The sequence below is a fragment of the Nelumbo nucifera genome, chromosome 8, assembly GCF_055504915.1.
Source record: "Nelumbo nucifera cultivar China Antique chromosome 8, China Antique-T2T, whole genome shotgun sequence".
Classification (NCBI taxonomy): Eukaryota; Viridiplantae; Streptophyta; class Magnoliopsida; order Proteales; family Nelumbonaceae; genus Nelumbo; species Nelumbo nucifera.
Window position 1 is genome coordinate 19,083,516 of NC_142656.1, and position 10,174 is coordinate 19,093,689.

The 10,174-nt window shown below is 37.3% G+C and overlaps 1 protein-coding gene across 1 annotated transcript; it reads left to right on the forward strand.

Moving 5' to 3' along the window:
- Positions 1-4,488: 4,488 nt before the first annotated feature.
- LOC104589048 (putative receptor-like protein kinase At1g80640) lies at positions 4,489-8,215 on the forward strand. Its single transcript, XM_010247226.3, has 10 exons — positions 4,489-4,848; positions 5,363-5,533; positions 5,676-5,905; positions 6,003-6,135; positions 6,225-6,288; positions 6,423-6,519; positions 6,729-6,831; positions 7,255-7,373; positions 7,517-7,606; positions 7,690-8,215. The coding sequence occupies exons 1-10, from the start codon at positions 4,671-4,673 to the stop codon at positions 7,852-7,854; spliced, it is 1,350 nt and encodes a 449-aa protein (XP_010245528.1). The 5' UTR covers positions 4,489-4,670; the 3' UTR covers positions 7,855-8,215.
- The last annotated feature ends 1,959 nt before the right edge of the window (positions 8,216-10,174 follow it).

Here is a 10,174-nt window from a genome sequence, read left to right on the forward strand (position 1 = left end):
TTATTATTTTATTATTTTAACTTTTATATTTTTTTGTTAAAACAGGCTGTCCATTCAGTTTGAATGATTGAACTGTTCGACCCAGGAACCGGATTCTGAACAGTGTCTAGTTTGGTTTTAAAAGCCTTATTTGCTACAATATGATTTTGGCACACAGAGCTAAAACCATTAATCATAGCCTTCGATGTATTCAAAGTGGGGTCACAGCAATACATCGAAACTGTGTTGTAGCAAAAGCAGTTACCCCTAACCCCTTAGGCCCTTCCCACCCTCTCTGTGCATTCAACATAGAGCATACATAAACTCTTTACCTACTTGAATAAGATTTCCCAAGTAATAATGGCTGGACAACGTTGGTTGTCCATGGCCACACTCCACGGCCCAAGCTGTACTAAGGCTCTTTTTACATCATTGTCCATGCCTTGTCCCAATTATTTTGGAAGGGCTCTTTCTACATCGTGTTAATTGATAATTTACCAGATACTGATAAGAGATAAGAGATTGGCTTCAATGCTCATAAGACTGTGCTTATACTATTTATACAGTCTTTTACACCATGCATTGGAAATATCTCGATATTTATATTTTTTTTCATGGAGAGATATTCCCAATTCAAAGATGTAAGGGATTGTGCGAATGCTGTGAACATGGTCTAATAAGTACTGAAGCCAACTTCTACTATTACACACACTAACAACTTGTCTTGTAGTATGTTCTTCCAGCTGCATCAATAAAAAGGCTGGAAGATGATCAAATAAAAGTCTGCAAGGAGAGCCCTATTGATAGCTCAGGTTATCAAACTTGGACAGCCAAAATTTTCTTGTAAATAATTGTATGATGACTAAATTCAGCTCTCCAAAACGTTTTACCAAAGATTGTTTATAGGCTTTATCTGGCTGAACCCACCTTACAGAGTCCAAACCCAACCACATGAAAGCCCTTCCAAATTAAACTGATATAAGGGAGCCTTGTCAAGATGATGCTTAATTGAGCTAAATGATGTAAGCAAGGTGTCAACCAGTTGATTTGGGATCAAATTCTGCCTGCATCAATGCTGGGTGGGTTTATGGGTTTGGGGGATGGGTCCCTCGGTTGTGTAGCCCGTGGAACAAAAATAAATAAATAAATAAAAAGTTGAAAAAAAAAAAGTCAAGTGGGCCCTAAAGCAAGTTTCCAATACAAAGATTTCTAGATCAATAACAACTTTGGCCTAAAGTATATACAACCTTACCTGCAAAGACCCATTTCCCTAAATCACCCAATTCATTACTCCATCTCTTTCTTGAATTGTCATTGATGGGATATCATCTGCCTCATCAATATCAGCAACTGGGCATCATAATTTGCCTCATAAGCCACACTATCCTATTACTCACTTTATCATTTATCTAGGCAATTTCAGAAACACCTTGGCATTAAACCTGCTCCTGCCTCTATCTACATTTTTAGTACTAAATTATTAAGAGAACCTTCCTTTTTTACTTCTTTTCCCTATTAGCATCAACACAGCTTTTGAGGCCAAAATTCATATTTTAAGTTCAAAATTTACTATCAAGATAACTGTTAATTCATCACTAATTAAAACTCCAACCAGTTTGTCCTTCCCAAGAGGGTCGCTGGCGACTGAAATTTAAAATAAAGCATCCTCCTGCACAGTAGTTGCTGATGTGTTATCTCATATCTGGCAAGTGGGGCTCCAGGTTTAGAATACTAGAACTGAATTACTGATTCTTTGGTGCGAGGGATGCACAATCCACCAAAAAGATACCTTTGTATTGCAGTCATGATCAGTAAAAGAAATTCTCAAAAGAAAAAAACTTTTGCTTTATATCTATAGTTTGCACTGATATAAGCATGCGCGTACCAAAACACTGGTATAGGGTCCAGGCATGTGCACATAAATCCACATCACACAGAAGTACAGGAAGTAGAGAAAAATGGATGGAGCTGAGGAGAAACTCTGCGTTCATCTCTCTCTAGTCTCTTTACTGGTGGCTTACCCCAGTATAATTGCATTGTCAACATGGTTTGAGGCTGTGTTTGGGGGCTTTTTCATCTTAATGAATCTTTAGAAAACTGTTTTTTAAGTGCTTTTTTGTGGATCAACATTTTCTTAAAATAGCTTTACGAAAACTTGAAAAGCGAAAAAGCCAACCTTTTAGAATTTTCTAAACGATTTTTTAAGCTTTTGGTCCAACAAAAGCCCATTTACTTTCAACCCGGTCCACAGTCCATTACTCCACTATACAGCCTAAGCCTTTAATAACCATTTGAATTTTGAAAGTGGGAACTGGAAACTTCTCACCTTGATAAGTTCATATAAAATACATGGTTTCTATTAAAAAAGATATCTAGGTGTTGCAACTTAGCTGTAAGATTCATTACTTCTCTCCAATAAGAAATCACAAAGAATCAGAGACAAAGCACCAAACCCCACTTACTCTTTCTCTCTCTCTCTCTCTCCTAATTAATTCATCTCATGTATATGCATGGCTACCTTTAAAAATACCTGATGATTAGTCTTAATACAGTACCCACAAGTCCAGGACAGTGAATCTATGGGCCCATGTGCACATGGCCCAAAATTTTCTGCTTCCAAGCATTAATAAAGTAGAAATTTTTATTGGACCAAAATACCCTTCTGTTCTTTCACATTGAAGTTCCTTTTTTCCCAATATTTTCAGCAATTATTTCCTTTTTATAAGTCAAGTGGACTTTTTTATATTCAGAAATACAGAGAGATGTCTCTGACAAGTGAATAAATGATACTCCTTGCCCACTAGAAACTAGAACTAAATAGCATGTTTGTCACAAGAATTAGGAATCAGTTGAAGCAAAAAGAGACGAACAGCCCTCGTTGTTGACCCAGTAAGAGTGCCACAGTTGGATCGGGTCAACCCAAAATCTGGTACCAGCCAGTAATGACAGGCTGCTAAAAGAAATTTGGGTTGTCTGAGCACTGAGTATGTCCTTTTTGTCAACATTTGCTTATCAGGAAATCAATAGAACCAAAATCTAATTAAACGGGTCTCTTGGCGGGTCGGATCAAGCACAACCGCCCCTACAGTCTCCACCATAGTCCAAAGAAAAAAAATACTCTGCTGACCTTTAGATCTTTGACCAAAATGCTGCTATGGTGGGACCCCCGCCCAACACCTATTGTCGACAACAGATTGGCTCATATACATTTCAAGCCTATACTTTACCTAACACGTGATATGTCTTCTATTATTCGAAGGAAATGTTTACAAGGTCAATTCAGTTATTTTGTTGTACACAAGGGTTAACATGGTCATTTTGCAATTTTATAGCAACAAAAAGAAATAAAATACATATTTTAAAGCATTAAATTCAAATTAAAAATTCAAGAGAGATCTTACGTGAGTGGCCGCAATAAATCGTTCAGTCGTCTCTCGCTACCTCCCACGTTTTGATCCGCTCCTTCCCTGCCTCCTGCCTTCACAAGCGGGAATTTGAACTCAAGTCAACAGAGATCCTTTTGACTGAAATGCCCTTAATGATATAATTAATTTATCAAGGATAACACTGCAAATAACTATAGTTTATTTAGTGCAAGTAGACTGATTGATAATCCAAGTGAAATCTGCCTCACTTAAGGCATAATTGAATCAATTAAACAGCCCTAAATATATTATTTTTATCTATTTTTCCATATTATTCTACCATCTGTTTGATGAAAGTTCTTACAGTCTTTTTCAAACAAGATTCTTGTAATATTTGATGATGATGTATACTACCAAGGATACTGCACAAAGGGTCCCACTTCCTTATAAATCGAAATCTTAGAAGCTGGAATCCAGACCTTCAAGTGTAGTCCCCAACTCCCAATCACTCCTCGATGTGGATGGTTTCAATAGGAACTGCTTTTAATTTCTCTAATCTAATCTAAACTTCATCATTTCTTAGTTGGCCAACTTGTTCCTCTCTGGGTATATAATATATGTAGATTTCTGTCTTGCTCCCTCCCTTCAATTGGTAGATGATAATTGTGCTTGGTAGACAGAAGATACAGTAATGAACTTTTTTTTTTGAGAAGTTTTATTGGTGATGATGGACCTCAGGACTCAAGAGAGCTTTAATAGTCAATCATGATTCCGTGAAGTGAAGGGTCTTCATTCAACAAATTAGATAGAGCTTTTTTAAACCAGTCTCCTCAAGTTGTATTTTTTATGTTTAGTTTGGAGAGAAGAGCTCAGACCCAGATGCGCTTCATAGTCTTTGGTTATGGTCAATGCAACTATGCAAGCAAGTTGCTGGTACAATGAGAGAAGGTTTAAAGTGAAGGGTGTTTTGGTCATTTGGGAGGTCCGTGAACCCAGTGGCAGCGCCTACTCCCTCCACTTTCCGTGTCTGATCATAGTCACAACTTTTAGGCTTCACCTTTAGATAACTGCCACATGATTGTTTGAGCTAATTTAGCATTTGCCCCACCCCAAGATAAAACAGGTTTCCTGTTTTCCCTGCAACAGTCTTTTGTCTCGTTTGGCTTTTGCAGGGAGAGAACGAGCAGAGCAAAAGCGGACTAATTCAAAAAAAAAAAAAGCAAAGAAGATCCAAAAATCCATGCGTCCATAGCTTTCACAGATTTCCCCCATTTTTCTTTCATTCAGGAATACATCCCTCTGTCTGTGTCTTGTCATCAGGGAGAGATGAAGGGTCTTCTTCTTCTTCTTCTTCTACCCATTTGGACTTCTTGCCTTCTTCTGCTTTCAGTCCTCAGTAATGCCAGGCCGGTGCCTTTGATTTCCACTATTTCTGCACCTGCGTTGTCCCCTGAACACGAACCCGTTTCTCCAATTTCTGCGACGACGGCGGCAATTTCTCCAGGTATTCGAGCAATGGCATCGTTTTCTTCGTTTTACTTCACTGGTTTCTTGGCTTCTCGAGTTCTGTTCATTTAGTTATATGCTTGCTTTCTTGCTTCCTTGATGGGTAGAGTCATTATGTGATTGTCTTACTTCTAAATTCAATTCTCAAAAAAGTTGAATAACACTGTTCATTACACTCAAACAAAGAGAAAACAGGAGAATAGAAGATTTGCTTTCTTTCTCTTTTCGATTTTGTAAAATTACCGATTTTCTTCATAAATACAATAATATCGTCGTTTGTCTCTCCTAAAATTTCTTGGTCAACCAATCAAATGTTTAAAATTCATTTATTTGATCAAATCGAAGAACTTTTTACTGAACTATTTATTTTATTTGTGTTCTTTCTATCCATTTTTGGAGGATGCTTTTTTTTTGGTCTTTTGAACTGTTTCTTCGGATTTGAATTTTAATTCGCTTTTTCCCCAAAATAGTACTCCTGTTGAAATGTTCTTGTTGGAATTTTCTGAAACCAGGGATGCAAGAGGTAAGAGCAGAACAACGTCATCACTCAGACAAGAAATTGCTTATACCACTAATCTTTACATCCTCCGCCTTGGGTATAATCATGCTATCTTTCCTTTTCCTCTGGGTTTACCGATTGAAAAGCTCAAGCAACTCTGTTCAGAAGAGCTTGCAGAACTCGGGTATCATTTTCTTTCCAATAAAACCCGCTTCACTTTTCCTTCGTTTATTTGATTGAATCAGTGAAGCTACAGTCTTATACTTCTTTTGTGCATTTGTCTTTGAATTTCAATCTAGTGACGCTATGAGAGGTTTTTGCTTCAGGTCCTATTTTGGGTAGATTAAATTCCTTGAGGATGACTACTACTAAGAACGGATCCGTTTCTGTAATTGAGTATCGATTGTTGGAAGCTGCCACCAACAACTTCCGTGAGAGTAATATTTTGGGCGAGGGTGGCTTTGGACGTGTTTACAAGGCTCGGTTTGATGACAACCGCCTTGCTGCCGTAAAGAAACTAGAGAGTGGTGGGCAGGATGCTGAAAAAGAGTTCGAGGTGCTGTTTCTCTTGAAACCCGTCTAGATTTCGGTGTTGTTTGATTTCGTTTTATGTCTTAATGATTATGTTTTTCCATTGTCAAACAAAATTGCAGAATGAGGTGGATTTACTCAGCTGCATCCGGCATCCAAATATAATTTCTCTTATGGGCCATTGCATTCACAAACAAACAAGATTTCTTGTTTATGAATTGATGCAGAATGGATCTCTTGAAACACAATTGCATGGTATCACTTTGTTACTTATCCAAGGCCAGTGGAAAAGAAGTTAAAAGATAGTGAAAGAGTAACAGCTTAAATTTTGGTTCATGTTGTAGGACCTTCTCATGGATCAGCTTTAACTTGGCATATCCGGATGAAAATTGCCCTAGAGGCAGCAAGGTGAGTTTATCAGTTTGTTAAGCCACACTCATTTTTTATTTATTTTTTTAAGTTTTCTCATTTACCTGATTCTGTAGTTTCCTGTAATCCATTCTATTTTTCTGTCATCCATTGACTTCAATTTTGTGATGCAGAGGATTAGAATATCTACATGAACACTGTAATCCTCCAGTGATCCATAGAGATCTTAAGTCATCAAATATTCTTTTGGATTCCAACTTCAATGCAAAGGTAAAAAAACTCTGAATCAGGGAGACTGTCCTACTTTTTCACCAATAATGTTTTATTGTTAAAATTGAGACCAGTTGGTCTCTTATTGAGGCTCTTTATAATCAATAATATGTAATATATTGTTGATTTACAATTTTTCATTATTGATCTATTGTATAACTCTTTAATTCCTTATTTCATACATATTTTGACATTTTGTCTTGATTCAGCTCTCTGATTTTGGTCTTGCTGTAACTGCTGGGGCCCAAAACAAGAACAACATTAAGCTTTCTGGCACTTTGGGTTATGTAGCCCCAGAATACCTTTTAGATGGTATGCCAATTGAGCTCACTTATTACGTGTTGATTTCTGTTGCTCTCTGATCTGTTCATTTAATGTTTTTTGTGAACCCTGCTGAACTTGATAATGTGCATATTCTGGTTGCTATAAACTTTTGTGTAAATCTTTTCTTCCATTCTTTCTTTTCCCCTGAATTTATCTGGTGGACTTTTAAGGTTGGCTAATTTGCTTCAGGTTATAGACCTATCATAAGTGATATTTATGTCAACTTATATTAGTACACTACATTATTTTGGACAATCAGAATAGCACTGGAAATATCCTTTGGTACCTCAGGGTTTCATCACCTTGAATTCCAATTTAGTTCATTAGCAATATTGACCTGGTGCTTATTCATTCAATCAAAATATGAGAAATTACATTTCACCAAAGTTGATCATATTGTCAAATTTTCAGGTAAACTGACAGAGAAAAGTGATGTCTATGCTTTTGGAGTTGTACTTTTAGAACTCCTAATGGGAAGAAAGCCTGTGGAAAAGATGGCACCAGCTCAATGCCAATCTATTGTCACATGGGTATGTTTTGTTCTAATCCCCATCTAGTCTGGAAAGTTTATAGGAAATCGACAATCAGATCCCTAGTTTTATTGCTTGAAACTTAAATTGCTGCTTATGAAATCTTTAATGTCATTTCATGTTTCACTATTTGCTCCATGCAGGCCATGCCTCAGCTCACTGACAGATCAAAGCTTCCAAACATTGTTGATCCCGTAATCAGGAACACAATGGATCTGAAACACTTATACCAAGTATGAACTAGAAACCTTGTATTTTCTTCACTAGTAAACATTGTTGTCTTCTTTACTTAATCAACTGCAATATTATTGTGTAGGTTGCTGCTGTAGCTGTTCTGTGTGTGCAACCAGAACCAAGTTACCGGCCATTGATAACAGATGTACTGCACTCCCTCATCCCTCTTGTTCCTGTTGAACTTGGGGGGGCACTGAGAGTTACAGAATCTTCACATCCAGTTGGCCCCAAACCCACTGCTAACTGATTGTGCAAGTTGAACATGAAATTATTAAGCATGTTTCATGGGGCAGCACCATGTCAGGATCTTCAGATGCTTAGAGCACAGATTGGCAATTTCATGAGTCTCAGTTGCTCAAAACATGGTTGATAATATTGCATCTGCTGGAATGTAATCTTTCCAAGTATTCCTGGTTATTTGCTCGTGTGATAATTTTTCTTTGGAAATGGGGAAGATTGAAGTTGGTCCTGTAACAGAAGAAAGGTCTTGGCTCCTATACAAAATTGTAAATTGAAGCAAAGTGAATTAGTTGTTAAATACCTTCCGGAAATTACCTGTGCTGATGAGTAACAATATCAATATTGAGCAAATCTTACATTTCTGCAAATTCAGTTTTGAGAGCTGAAATAATTACTGTTGTTCTTTGTTGCATAGAGATGATTCACTATTGGATGTCTTGACATCTGCCATTCATTAATATAATATAACCCTAGTGTAAGAGACTAAGAGTCTATTGAATAGAAGATCCAAAACATTTTCACTGTTAACAGAACTAATGGGCTGAAAGGGGTATTCCAGATATGGTTAGTATCATTAAATTACCTGTGCTGATGAGTAACAATATCAATATTGAGCAAATCTTACATTTCTGCAAATTCAGTTTTGAGAGCTGAAATAATTACTGTTGTTCTTTGTTGCATAGAGATGATTCACTATTGGATGTCTTGACATCTGCCATTCATTAATATAATATAACCCTAGTGTAAGAGACTAAGAGTCTATTGAATAGAAGATCCAAAACATTTTCACTGTTAACTTCTAATGGGCTGAAAGGGGTATTCCAGATATGGTTAGTATCATTAAATTAGGCTCCTCTCTCTCTCTCTCTCCCTCCCTCTGGTAAGCAACCGAATCATTCCCCAGGATACATCCAAAAAACTGCTACCAACCACCCTCATTTTGAGCTTTGGAGCTAAACCCTGATAATTTGGATAAAGCTTATTTTAGATGAGAATCTGTCTCCCCACTCCCACTCTGTCTTCCCTTGGATCCTTTTTGGGTTGTCAATAAAATATTGGGATGAGGTCATTTCAGTTTTTCTTGAAAAGAAAACTGACAAATCTATCTAAGTGATGCCTTGATGGTGGTGTGGGATCAAATGCCATTCAATTTTCAGGTGACATCGACATAGTTGGCTGATTCTATCTTCTTTTGTATGATACCATGACACACTATGAAGATTGGTATGACTCCTTAGTCCTTACAACCCAGAAAACAGAGAAGACAGTACTGCAAACCTGGAACTTGATCATGAGCTGGGAATAGCTAATTAATTTTCTTCTGTTGCTCCCTTTCAGTTTTCACCTGTGTGGAATAGCTTATGGATGGGATGATTAATCATCCAATCCAATTGAAATGATATTTAAGATCTCCTTGGCGGAGTCCACTGAGAGACTTGGTTGGATTGGGTCAGACAGGGGGGCCATCCCTCAACAGTCACCATACACGTTTAGAACTAATGCTTTTGTCTCTATTTGACGAAATGGTGTAATCATATTGGGCACGGCAGGGCTCATGAGCAAGCCTTTTTAACTGCTAATAATACAGTTGGGGATTTGTATGAAATTCGGATTTAATCCTCACAAGATCGTCCTCACACCCTCCTTACAGTCCCTTTCATCTGTGCAATTTGGGGATATCTCTAAGGCTGCAACTTGGGACGGGTTAGTCCTAACCCAACTCGAAAAGTTGGGTTGGGTTGGATCGAGTTGATGCTTAGATTAGGGTTAGGGTTGAAATTTAATGAATCTGACTTTATTTTGGATTGGGTTAGGGTTGACCCCTTGGGCAATCCAACCCAACCCAAATCTGACTCTAGTACATATACACCATCATATACTATAATTTATTTCAATTAAGATAAGCACTTCACTTAATCCTAATTGAAAATACTAAAACCTTGATAACATATTTTATGTTTTTTGAATATTTTATTCTTTGTCTCCTCTTTGTTGTTTGCCACCCATAGCTTGCTGCCCGTAAAAAATCTATTATAAATCACCATAATAAGCTATAGTCATTTCAAATACTTTTTTTCCTGAACTTTATACTTAAAGAACCAATAAAAACATCAACAAACAAATACTAATAAAACATAAGATTAATATATGTAATGAAAGTTGAGTTAAGATCTAAGATTAAGAAGTTCTACGAGATTTTAAGGGATGGGAAGAAGGTTGGGTTGGGCCCAACCAGAAGTTGACTTTGGGTTGGGTTATGGTTGAAGGAATTCAGTTAGGGTTAGGGTTGGCCTCAACCTGACCTAACCCGGCTCGACTTGCAGCCC

Coding starts and splice junctions, on each gene's coding strand:
- LOC104589048 (XM_010247226.3), top strand. CDS start 4,671: ATGAAGGGTCTTCTTCTTCTTCTTCTTCTACCCATTTGGACTTCTTGC. Junction 6,136..6,224: donor TCTTGAAACACAATTGCATG/GTATCACTTTGT, acceptor TTCATGTTGTAG/GACCTTCTCATGGATCAGCT. Junction 7,374..7,516: donor GCCAATCTATTGTCACATGG/GTATGTTTTGTT, acceptor TGCTCCATGCAG/GCCATGCCTCAGCTCACTGA.